The 13,511-nt window shown below is 41.1% G+C and overlaps 1 protein-coding gene across 3 annotated transcripts in view; it reads right to left on the bottom strand.

The window, feature by feature from the left end:
* Positions 1-13,511, bottom strand: part of enox2 (ecto-NOX disulfide-thiol exchanger 2) — a 338,606-nt gene that overhangs the window by 26,604 nt on the left and 298,491 nt on the right. For all 3 annotated transcript variants that reach the window (XM_015949661.3, XM_054739246.2, XM_015949670.3), the window contains 2 exons: positions 12,350-12,562; positions 7,510-7,616 (listed from right to left, as the gene is read on the bottom strand). In XM_015949661.3, the coding sequence (XP_015805147.1) occupies positions 7,510-7,616; positions 12,350-12,562 (320 nt within the window). The remainder of the gene's footprint in view (positions 1-7,509; positions 7,617-12,349; positions 12,563-13,511) is intronic.

Genomic DNA, 13,511 nt, shown 5'->3' with positions numbered 1-13,511 from the left:
TTGTGTGGCTTTTTCCATACTTAGAGCCCATTATAATGGCTCCCTGACCTTCATAGAGAACGTATGTGTGCATCTCACAGCTCTGATTTCCTCCTTGTATTTAACTGAAGCCAGTGGATTTCAGCTCAGATTGAGTGCACACAGCAATAACCCACACGGGTGAAACAGCAAGCTTTTGGTGATATATGGATGAAAGATGTTTGTAATAAGTTGCTATGATGCACACAAAAAGCCAAAATGGCTCCTGTCTTAACTTCCCTACATTGGCTACCTGTTAAATTCAGAATAGATTTTAAGATCCTCCTTCTCACATATAAAGCTCTTAACAATCAAGCTCCATCATACATCAGTGATCTGATTGTTCCATATGTTCATAACCGAGCACTTCGCTCTCAGACTGCAGGTGTACTGGTGGTTCCCAGAATATCTGCGGGCAGCAATGGCTCAACAGGTTTAGCGGGTTGTCCATTAATCGGAAGGTTGCAAGTTTGATCCTGGCTCCGGACAGAGAATTCTGCTGTTGCGTCCTTGGGCAAGACACTTAACACAACTTGCCTGCTAGTGAGGGTCGATGAGACCGGTGGCGCCTGTGCCCCTGGGCAGCTATGGCTACATCGTAGCTCATCACCATCAGTGTGTGAATGTGTGAGTCAATGGATGAATGATACACTTTAGTGTAAAGCACTTTGGAGTCCTTATTCTGAGAGGCGGTATACAAGTGCGGGGTGACCAGGGCACTGTAATCAATTTTTGGCAAGGGAAATGATCATTTGTTGCCATTTTTGGGGTGTTTATGAATGTGGAAGAGACCCAGCATCCTGTGATGGGACTAATAACATCAAGAGATAATAAATAAAGTAATATTTAGGTCAATTTAACCCTTTACAGGTGACCAGGACCCTGTAATAAATTTTTGGCAAGGGAAATGATCATTTGTTGCCATTTTTGGGGTGTTTATGATGATACAGTAGACCAGGGGTGTCAAACTCAAACTCACAAGGGGCCGAAATGAAACTGGGGCGGAGTCGAGGGCCAAACTTAATATTTTTTGAAAAAGTGACGGAAAATTTCCACATTTTCTTTATCAACGTATATGCAATTTTGAACCTTTTAATTTGGAAACAAACATATTTCTGCATTAACACTGAATGTGGAATAACCAAATTACACACGAGCAAGTCAGTTTGAAATAAAAGGCATCAGTGGTATTCATTACTTGTGGTATTTTCAGCATTTTAAAAATCTATTCAGGATTTATGTTTTCTTGTTTATTCATTTTTCTTATTTTTCATTCTTTTTTCTCCTGTAATACGTGTCATCGCTGCTGTGACATCTAGCTTTCCCCACTGAGGAACAATAAAGGGATTTTCTATTCTATTCATCTATCTGCAGCCTTTCCACTTCCTGTTTACTGTAGGTTAAATCTTTTCTCACGGGCCAACAACAAAATAAAAATATCATTTTATCTTAAATGAAAATGCAACATCTCACCTGTTAACTTTCATGTTTTGGCGCAGAAAAAGAGCATAAAACCTAAATACTTAAAGCTCAGCTTGCTCCACTGGTTTACTGTGATGCTCACCTGTTCCAGCCAGATACCTGCATCATGGGGCTGACCTGAGCTGAGGAGGAGACTCCTGTTGTTTTGTTCATCTTCATCATAATAATGACAACATTAGATGACAACAGGTGCTCACTTAGGTTTGTGCTGCTGAACATGTCTGAGCAGCTTGACCACGTTGTTGTGTGTCGTGGAGGAAAAACAACAATGACAGCAGCCACAGAGTTATGCTGGTTTGAGCATGTCGCTGCTCGCTGGAGTTATATCAGCTCTGTCTGGACATTAGCTGGAAAACTTTCTCTTTCAGTCATGAACACATTACTGAGCGGCTAGAATCTCCGTTTCTGGGCTTCAGTCAGAAAATAGCTGAGTGAGAGGAGTTTAGATTGTCCGAGACAGCAGAGCTGCAGACACCGGCAGCAGACGCTGGAAAAAACACAAAAGAGGGGGTGCTTTGGCTCCGTGCTAACGCCGCAAAGCATCATGGGAGTTGAAGTCTTTGCGGTAAAATCGGCCAGTGGGCCAGTTTTAATATATTTTTGATATTTATCTCGCGGGCCACATAAAAATGCCCCGCGGGCCTTGTGTCTGACACATGTGCAGTAGACAGTATGAGTACAATAACATCAACAGATAATACATAAAACCCTTATTTGGTCAATTTTAGCCTCCATGAAAAACTGAGCGATTCAATCACTTTTTGGCAAGTAAAATGCCATTTTTGTTGTCTACAATTAAATCATCAATAAAGAATTTAAAGATATTTTTAGGCCTTACTTATAGGTAAACAGGAGGGTATAGTCACTATTTAGCAAGTGACAATCTTAATTTTATGTGCGGAAGTGATTTTATCTTGTTACTTTTAAATCGAGCAAAGTAATGTATAGATAGTAACCTACACAGTGTCATTGTAAAGCTGTTTAAGACAAATAGCAACACTTAAAACAACTTCCGAACTTGAAAAAACTAATATCAGTGGTAAACATCTGTTTAAGTACCGGAAGAGGTTATCTCTGCTTTCTCAATGTCCATATTGCTAGATATGCTGAGTTTTAAGGCGAAATCCTGGGGAATTTCGTCTAGAAATGCAAATACCCTAACCGTGCGCGATCCCGCGGTGGCTAATCATTTTTTGGCAGCCAGTCGATTTATGGCACAACACCGGCAAGGACCCGTACTCATAAACATCCTGCCCACGGATTTGGACACACGAGCACCGTGTCCATTCTTTGTGAGTGATTGCTTTTGTCTGACTGAATTAGCAGCCAATGACACACTGGCTCCGCCCCGTTAGTCTTGACTGACGGACTGCGACATTCTGCTGTAAGGTCTCATTATGAAATAAAGCAGCCATGGGAAAAAAACACTATTATGAAATAAAAGCTGTCTTTGTTAAAAAGACGTTATGTAATAAAAACTGAATGAATAAAAAAAAGGGCTCAATAATAATTTGGATTATAATGAAAAAATGACTTTTGAAAAAAAAATGTTATATTAATAAAGGCATTTTAAAAGAAGAATGAAAAATGTTTTATAATATTGAGCTTAGATTTTACATACTGTAACATTCTGTTATTTCATCATTTCATAGTCAGATTACATGATTATCTAGTATTTCTTCATGTAGATATTTATTTCATAATGTCTTATTTATTTATTGAATTTTGAATACTTTTGAGTCCCATAGTTCCAGGACTCTAGAAGGCGCTTTATCAAATACAGGCATGCAGACATTGTTACTGATTGGCTAAATGAACTGACATGAATTGGAATGTTTACTATGTGAAGTGCCTTGAGACGACTCTTGTCGTGATTTGGCGCTATATACATAAACTTGGATTGAATTAAAACTCTAAAACAGGGGTGTCAAACTCAAACTCACACGGGGCCGAAATGAAACTCTGGGACTGAGTCGAGGGCCAAACTTAATATTTTTGAAAAAGTGACGGCAAATTTGCACATTTTCTTTATCAACATATATGCAATTTTGAACCTTTTAATTTGGAAACAAACTTATTTCTGCATTAACACTGAATGTGGAATAACCAAATTACACACGAGCAAGTCAGTTTTAAATAAAAGGCATCAGTGGTATTCATTACTTGTGGTATAATCAGCATTTTTAAAATCTATTCAGGATTTATGTTTACTTGCTTATTCATTTTTCTTATTTTTTATTCTCCTTTTTTCTCCTGTAATAAGTGTCATCGCTGCTGTGACATCTAGCTTTCCCCACTGAGGAACAATAAAGGGATTTTGTATTCTATTCATCTATCTGCAGCCTTTCCACTTCCTGTTTACTGTAGGTTAAATCTTTTCTCACGGGCCAACAACAAAATAAAAATATAATTTTATCTTAAATGAAAATGCAACATCTCACCTGTTAACTTTCATGTTTTGGAGCAGAAAAAGAGCATAAAACCAACATATTTAAAGCTCAGTTTGCTCCACTGCTTTACTGTGATGCTCACCTGTTCCAGCCAGATACCTGCATCATGGGGTTGATCTGAGCTGAGGAGGAGACTCCTGTTGTTTTGTTCATCTTCATCATAATAATGACAACATTGGATGACAACAGGTGCTCACATAGGTTTGTGCTGCTGAACATGTCTGAGCAGCTTGACCACGTTGTTGTGTGTCGGGGAGGAAACACAACCACAGAGCCGTGCTGGTTTGAGCGTGTCGCTGCTCGCTGGAGTTATATCAGCTCTGTCTGGACGTTAGTTGGAAAACTTTCTCTTTCAGTCGTGAACACATTACTGAGCGGCTAGAATCTCCGTTTCTGGGCTTCAACGTCAGAAAACAGCTGAGTGAACTCGGCGCTGAGTGAGAGGAGTTTAGATGTCCGAGACAGCGGAGCTGCAGACACCGGCAACTACCCCTGACTGCCTCGGGCTGGAAAAAACACAAAGGAGGGGGTGCGTCGCCTCCTCGCTGACGCCGCAAAGCATCATGGGAGTTGAAGTCTTTGCGATAAATTCGTCCAGCGGGCCAGTTTTAATATATTTTTGATATTTATCTCGCGGGCCACATAAAAATGCTCCGCGGGCCGCATTTGGCCCGCGGGCCTTGACTCTGACATATGTGCTCTAAAACATATGTAACTCACACACTTCTTTGTCCAGCATGTTCAGTTTCCTTTTGAAAAAGATCTCTGACTTATCAATAACATTACAAACCATTAGTAGCAGAGTTTGCTTTTAGATTAGTTTAAAGGACACAGCTCTATTGTGCTGCTCTTAAGGGTTTTAATTTAATTACCTGTTTTAAAAGGTGCAATTATTTTCATCTCATTGTAATTTCTGTTTTCAGAAGGTAAAAACATGTAGCCTTGCTAACTGTGACTAAGATTTCCTCCATTATGTATGGTCATGAACACACGTAGCCAAGTTTTTGTAAAACTAAATATCCTCCCCCGCCCATGTGGGAAAAAACTTGGGTTCACACCACCTTGTCTTCGCCAACAAAAATCACACACACACACACACACACACACACACACACACACACACACACACACACACACACACACACACACACACACACACACACACACACACACACACACACACACACACACACACACACACACACACACATCCAATGTATCGTGAAGCTCATTCATAGGCATGCCAAGCCTGTAGGTGGCAGTAGTCTCCCAAACCTTAGGCAGATAACCCCTACATCACACAAGAAGCATCAGCGATGTGAAACGGCAGCAGAACGTCCATGCTTAAAACAGAATCCATTATAGTCAATGCAGGCATTTTCAGGTGCGTCCTAGAAGCAGAACGCGCTGTGCCGCTAAAGATAGGACTGGGTTTTAATTTTGCTGCGAGCCACTTCTGGGGCACGATAATTTCCACAGTAAACATAGTACTAGACAAGAAATCACACAGTTTCAGTGTAAAACCTTGATAAACTTTGAAGTCTCAAGGAATCTTGCAATCTCGCGAGGAGTTGGCGGAAGTCTTGAGGGACTTTGTGATCTTTTGAGTCCAGCGAGGAGCACAGCTGAGATTCTAACAGGTAGTGAAGTTCGCAAGTAAACCGTTCTGTGCTGATGAACATGTGATGCTGGTGTAACATTCCTTGGAACTGCAATAACTAAGGTGGAGGCCTGTGGTCTTCTACATAAAAAAGTAATTAAACTAGTAAAAAACAAGAAAGCAAACATAAATCCACGTCCCACATGTGACATCAGAACATTTCTTTTGCAGGCAGTGATGCTGTGAAACCCAAATTCCTGGGTATTTACGTACACAAGCAAATGCTGACAACAAAGAATTTACAAATCTCTCCTTTGACCAGATTTTTGGAAAGAATCATTTTTGGTGTTGTATATCTCCACTTTTGTGTGGATGACAGGAAAGGCCCGATAAAAATTTGTGTACAGGGCCTACGAAACACTCACAAACCAACAACTCTGATCGCCACTCTTTCACATATTTGATGTTTTCTCTCATGTGTTTAAAGAGCAAGTCACCCCCAAATCAACTTTTTTTTTGTGCTGATAAACTATATAAATGAGTGTCTAATTGTTCTTTAGACACGTGTAGTCAACAATTTGGCACTTCTGTGCATCTCAGTTAAAATTTAAATATTCTGCCTAAAACTGTCAGTGTTGCGCCGTCAACAGGTAAAAACTCTGCACTGTATTTGAATTTAAATCTGCCACCGCTATTGGCTAAGAGGTATGCTATGATGCTAACTGGTACATTATGATGTCACAATGCCGTTGTGAGCCTGTGTGTATGTATTTGTTAGCGGCTCCGCCCTCTCGGTCTGCCAGGCAACAGCATTTGTTGCATTTTTCAAACATGAAGAGGGAGTGAAGTAAGTTTCTTGTAGGGGGTGACTTGCTCTTTAAGCCCTAGGGCCCCCCAGGTGGGAAACCCTGTGACATTAGTTCCAATAGGCTTCAAAATAGGCCAAGGGCTTTAAGGGTTAAAATCTTTTGTTGCAGAACACAAATGAAGGTGAAACCAGTCAGTGTTACTGAAGAACCCTCCAGACATTAGTGAGATGAAAAAGTGTTGATCAATGTCACACAGGCAGGCATATAAACATGCATTAACATGAGTGTGTGTGTTAATAAACCCCCACAAGCTATTAGAAAGCACAGCTTTCCCACATTTGCAGTGAATAGGTTTTTATCTGGCAATTTTAGGTTGACTCTTTTCATGTATTTACTCCAAATCAGAGAATTTGAACAACACCATAGCATTTCAACACCTACCTTCCAACGAAACAGGTCTTTTTTTGAATGATTGCTGCTTCTGCCGAGTTTGAGTCTTTCATTATTGTGCGTGTAGGTACAAATATGTCCCTAAATTACTTCTGGAATCAGTTGTCTTTTTCCATACAGGTTCAAAGAAACTTACCAATTGAGATTTGACCATAAATGGTCCATTAGACCCAGGACTGCAACACACTCCAGAACCCTCCATTACATACAAACCATCATCATGTCAATTAATGGTCCATTTGGCAGATAAACAAAAGGGTAAGCAGACGGTAAATGAGTAAAAAAGGATCAGATTTTAAATCCATACACTTCAAAGTCCCAATATGTTCCTTTTTGCTTATTTACTATTTAAATCTCCTAGTGCAGGTAGAAAGAGCTTGTATAGATTTACCTGCATTCAGGAGACCATTAGAGCTGGAAGCAGCTTGTTTTCCTTCACTGGGGGAGGAAAAGGGTGAGGGAAGGAAGGGATGGGAGGGAGGAAAGACGTTTGGACCTCTGTGTCTGACTGCAGCATCAGGTGTTCTGTAGCCTGGCCTGATTCAAAGTACTTACTAGAACTTGGATTTTCTGCACATTTAAACTCAAAGTAATCATTTATTAAGACTAATGACAACGAGACACATATGGAACAAAATGGCAGAACATCTATTTATCCATAATTTATGTGGACAAAAGAATGAAACCGAAGAGTACCAACCTCTGCTTGTTTACGCCACATGTCCAGGTTCTTGCGCTGAGCTTTGGAGAAATGGTCCCATGCCTTTTGTTTGGAAGCAGCTTGGAATACAGACACAATCTGTTCAACTGTGGCGGGATGCAGGGAGGGAGCAGAGACCATCCAGAGACAGAGACAGAGAAAGACAGAGGGCGGTTGGGAGGGAGCAGAGGATTGAGAAAGTGGAGTCAACTAGGATAAGAACTGTGTGTGTCTGTGTGAGTGTTTTACATACCAGCTGATGCCACCGCACCACCTTATTAAAGCTGGATGAGACAGTTCCCAAGGTTCATAATGTCAACAAATTCTACAGACTTGTGTTTGATATTACAAATTACTTCCATGCAGAACAGAGTCTTGTTGGTTCTGATAAATCGTCGTCCGCAGTAACAACTGAGCACCACAGTTGCTGGCTGATCCATCACAGACCCACTATTGGTTCTTAAAACCAATAAATTAGGGCGACTCTGATGGCCAAATTATTTAAACTTTGAATAACGTTAAAACATTTTGGTGCCAAATAACCCCTAAACTGAACATTCAACATAAAACTCTAGGAGTACGTATTAGCATGAATCTTCCACTAGAGGTCCGACAAGCGCCCTCACTGACGGGTTTTAAGAGTCGGAAAGACTCACTTTTACACAGTGGCGTTCCCTCATCACATGAGCTAGCCATAGTTTTAGATCATTTAGCAAATTTGAATCCAGTTTTACTTCACTTATCTTATCTTGTTTATTATGATCATTTGTTGATCTTATCTTCTGCTTTTATCTGTTCTTACTTGTTTTCATGTCTATTTTTGTTGGCCATTGTATGTGTCAGTGATGTTTTTAATGCATGTACAGCACTTGGTTTACCTACTGGCAGTTGGAAGGTGCTATATGAATAAAGTTGATGATGATGATGATGGTGATGATAATATACACTCACTGGCCACTTTATTGGTACACCTTGCTTTCTTTTGCCTTAATCCTTCATGGCATAGATGCGGCAAGGTACTGGACACATTCCTCAGATATTTTGGTCTACATTGACATGATAGCATCATGCAGAAGATTTGTCGGCTGCACATCCACGATCCATCCATGATGAATCTCCCTTTCCACTACATCCCAAAGGTGCTCTATTGGATAGAGATCAGGTCACTAGAGGACATTTGAGTACAGTAAACTCATTGTCATGTTCAATAAACCAGTCTGAGATGATTCCAGTTTTATGACATGGTGCTTTATCCTGCTGGAAGTAGCCATTAGAAGATGGGTACATTGTGGTCATGAAGGGATGGACATGGTCAGCAACAATACTCAAGTAGACCATGGTGTTGCATTGACAATCAGTTAGTACTAAGGAGCCCAAAAGTGTGCAAAGAAAATGTCGCCCACACCATTACACCACCACCACCAGCCTGAACCATTGATAGGATGGATCCATGCTTTCAGGTTGTTGACACCAAATTCTGACCATACCATCTGAATGTTGGAGCAGAAATGGAGACTCATCAGACCAGGCTACATTTTTACAATCTTCTATTGTCCAATTTTGGTCAGCCTGTGTGAATTATAGCCTCAGTTTCCTGTCCTTAGCTGACAGGAGTGGCACCCGGTGTGGTCTTCTGCTGCTGTAGCCCATCTGCCTCAAGGTTCTACGTGTTGTGTGTTCAGAGATGCTCTTCTGCATACCTTGGTTGTAATAAGTGGTTATTTGAGTTACTGTTGCCTTTCTATCAGCTCAAACCAGTCTGACCATTCTCCTCTGACCTCTGACATCAACAAGGCATTTTTGCCCACAGACCTGCCACTCACTGGATGTTTTCCCTTTTTTGGACCATTCTCTGTAAACCCTAGAGATGGTTGTGCGTGACAATCCCTAATATTCAGACCGGCCCGTCACTTACATCACTTTTCTTCTCCATTCTGATGCTCGGTTTGAACTGCAGCAGATTGTCTTGGCCACGTCAACATGTATAAATGCACTGAGTTGCCACCATGTGATTGGCTGATTAGTAATTTGCTAGCAGTTAAGACAGGTGTACCCAATAAAGTGGCCAGTGAGTGTATATCTCAATAAGACCACAAGCTGGATTTCTTTGGCATGTAACGTCACTTTGATCCGTCTGGAACGTCATACTATCATACTGTTTCCAAGACCAGTCCTCCAATTTTAGGCTTAATGCAACTTGATTTATACGGTTATGTTTAAAATTCTTATTTATTAAATTAAAAATTTCTAGATTTGTGTTGTTTATTTTAACTTTGTTAAACTGAGTTGTGTTGGTTTGCTTTTATTTGTCACTTTGCTTCAAATTTTAGATTTCATACTAGTTTTTTGACATTTACAAGTAAAACTGGAAAAATTAGACCATCATGCAAAAATAATTAATTATTCCATTAATTCAGCTTAATATTTGAGAATTTCATTTAATTTATTTGTTTATGGCGTGCCTTCCTGCTGCCAATCAAGGCAGCCCAAAGCACTGAACACAGCAGTGTCAAAACAACAAACGTTAAAATAATAAGGGATACCTCATGAAAAGTAAAAAGTACTACACATGAATTTAAGTACCAAAGCAATAAAATCCCAGATAAAATCACAAGGTCAGTTGACATAATCAGAACAGAGGCCTAACGGGGTGCTGTGAGTCTGTAACGCATTTTCAATGCGAATAAACTTCTTCCATAAAGCCAGATATTTCAAGCCTTTCTTTGTTATAATTGTGATGATTATGGCTTACAGCTTATGAAAACCACACATTCAGAATCTCAGACAATTAGAATATCATGAAAAGTAATAAATGGACGTTTGCATCATATTCTTATTTTTAGAGTTTCGCTTGTATACAGAGCTTCTGTACATTTGAACCAAACAATAACACTCAGTGATTGTACCTGATCAGAACAGCCCTGTATCAGATTAGAGCGGTCAGGTTTACTGTAAACCATCAGCTTGACTGCTCAGTGCATTGTCCTACACGCTGGATGTATCAGATTTGCTCAGCAACTGTAGGCTGCCAAAAATAACCTCCTCTGAGTCTACCAGTGTTGACCATTGTGCAGCGCTACTGCAGAAATGTGCTCTTAAGAACCTTACCAAGGACACCTTCTTACTGCAGTAATACAGTGTTCCTGATTGCTTTTCCCTGTGCAGACCACCCCATCGTTTTTAAGAGGACAAAAGCCTTCCTGCTAAAACCTCTAGAGTGACTGTATCTACAAAGTCAGTTACCATGCAGAGACTTAGGCTTGGACTCAGCTGAGGGAGCTTCTTAAGAGTCCATGTGTCTGATTAGGACAAGGCAAGAAGCAAGAACCTCTTTTTCTGAGCTGCATTTTATCAACAGTCACCATCAGATTTCTGCCTTATTATGAAGAAGTGTATGACTGATCTGGGTGTTACCAAAGTCCAAATATACAAAGGAGAATCAATAAGACCACCAGTCAAGTGTGTGTGTGTGTGTGCGTGCGTGTGTGTGTTTGCAAGGTGCTGAGGGATAGAATATCCCAGGAATCAATAGCATCTTCCCAGTACTCAGTAAAAGAGATCGATGATGAAGGCAGATAAGAGACACAAGATACAGCGACATGTTCAGGGCTGTGATTTTGAATGCAACCATAAATTATGTATATAAAAATATTTGATTTTTGTTTTCAACAGAGCAGAAAGTAGCTCAAATGGAAACTCTCCACAGTGAAGCTTGTCGACCGTCACCGGGAGAGGGGCATCATTATTATGTTTGTGAAAAATCTTTGAAATTCCTTCTTTCCCTCCCAGCGCTTTGAGCACCAAGATTTAAATCCTTTGAATTTGCAACCTATAAAATGACTAATTCCATCACAGGAATGGATGGCGAGGGAATGAAACGCATAAACTGTATGTGCTATAGTAGGGAGCTTTACCCTGTCAGACCTGGAAAACCTCCCCACAGGAGACCGGTTCAGTTACAATGAATAAAATCATGAATCCACCACAAGAGGAAGGAAACACCATGAATAGAAATACACTTCTGTGGGGTGAAATAATTGAGAACGGCTAATACAAGGACGACTGTCTCCGGATTATACAAACAAATACACACACTGCGATGCTAACAGACAGTGAAGCATGCACAGCTCCAGCCCTTCTTTAAGGATGTTTACATTGTATTTAACATGCGTGTGGTGGGAGCGCCGCAGGCTGTGGTGTAAACTAGCAGCTGGTGAGCCAAGGCTGTCAATGGTAGGTGCTGCACACGCGCTGTGTTTTTGCCTTTGGCTTCTAAAGAGCTTAACAGAACTAAGCATGCGTTTACTGCTCGGGTTTGGCCTCCATTGTACTCTTACAGAATACATGTTGGGCTACTTACTGCATTCGTCTGAGGGCATCTTCAATATTCCTCTTCTTTCATGAAGTAGTCCTTTGATTTTTATTTCATTTAAATTGCATTTTCAAAGCAAACTAACCACTTCTGATGATCAAGAGGGCCATTCCCACAACTAGAAAACAAATTCAACTTACCCTTAAGTCATCTTCCAATATGTTAGATCATGGAGGCTCATTTGAGGTTGGATTTACCAAAAAAAAAAAAAAAAAAAGAATGTGAACACACTCTACGTTAGGCTGTGGAACCATCCCATACTTACTTTTTGGTAGATTCAAGACTCCAGGCACAAACGTCTCCATCTGGATGTTTTGACTTAGTTAAATTCTAAATAAAAAATATTACAGGAAAAACAACTAAACTAAAATAAACAATAATGTCTTGTGATCCCCTTTCTTACATTTCCCCGGTGTCGGTGATTGTAAGTGAGCTCATACGTCCGGGTGTGTGCTGGAGAAGACTTACATTGACCAACTATGGCTGCTAGAGCTGTCTTGAACTTGTCTTTGGCTTCTTCCATCTCCTTCTCGTGCTGACTCCTCTCACTCATCAGCCTGCGGATGTGGCTGTTGGACGACTGGATCATGGAGTAGAAGTTGTTAGCGTTCCTGCGGTTTACTTCTCCTCGTTCCAGCCAGGTCAAGAGCACACGCACTGCTTCGGGAAATTTGCCGTCGTCTGGCAAAAAACAGAGGAGAGAAAAATAAAAAGGCTGTTTGGATTGCTGGCTGTAATGCACATAACACACAGGCTTGCAGTTTAAAGCAGGACAATACCTGTCCCCCCCCCCCCCCCCCCCCCCCCCCCCCAGCTCGGCTGTGTGACTGCACTAACCTGTCCTGTGTGACCCTCACCATGTAACCCTCATGTCTATGCTGTCTCTGGAGGAGCAGATAGGAAACAAGATCTCCTGTAACTTAAAATGAACCAAAGCTTCCTCCCAGTTTCTCTTTAAGCTGAATTTAACATCAGTTTATCTTCATGAAACAAAAGAATAAAGTGGAACAAGAACTTCTATCTTCTATTTCTCACTCCTTTTAACTTCTCCGTGTCCCTAAATAAAAGAGACAGATTATTACGCTGCAGCCGCCATCACTCACCCCGCTCTCTCCCCAAGACCAGACCTCCCGACATCACAGCACTCATCTGACTGAGCGCTTCGAGGAGAAATAACAATGAAATTATGAAAATAATAACGCGTGTTTGGGGGAGCGTCCTCCAATCCTCTCTCTCTCTCTCTTTCAGTCGCTGATCGAGCGAGCGGAGCGCGCCGCGAGACAACACGCTCACTTAACATAATTCACGGCCCAAATCCAACAGAACCGATCGGGCTGATTGGGTTTGGGTTCGGTCTCAGGTTACAACTCCAGCGCTCAGCCCTGCAGTACCACATAAAGGTGGACCAAAGTTTCCTACCCGGTAAATGTGGAGGACACCCTCTCTGACAGATGTGGATGCTGCGCTGGTGCCGCCGTTAAAATAACAAAACCACATTCCACTATAATTGATTATGGTACTCTTCTATGATGCAGAATCTTTTATTTCTGCATCTCAAGCATTGATTATTTTATTATTTTTCTCAGCTTTATCTATCATACACCTCCCGGTCGGCCGTCGGGGGTGGGGG

Source organism: Nothobranchius furzeri, chromosome 1, assembly GCF_043380555.1.
Source record: "Nothobranchius furzeri strain GRZ-AD chromosome 1, NfurGRZ-RIMD1, whole genome shotgun sequence".
NCBI lineage: Eukaryota > Metazoa > Chordata > Actinopteri > Cyprinodontiformes > Nothobranchiidae > Nothobranchius > Nothobranchius furzeri.
The sequence above is the reverse complement of the archived record's forward strand: the minus strand, read 5'-3'. Positions and strand labels throughout refer to the sequence as shown.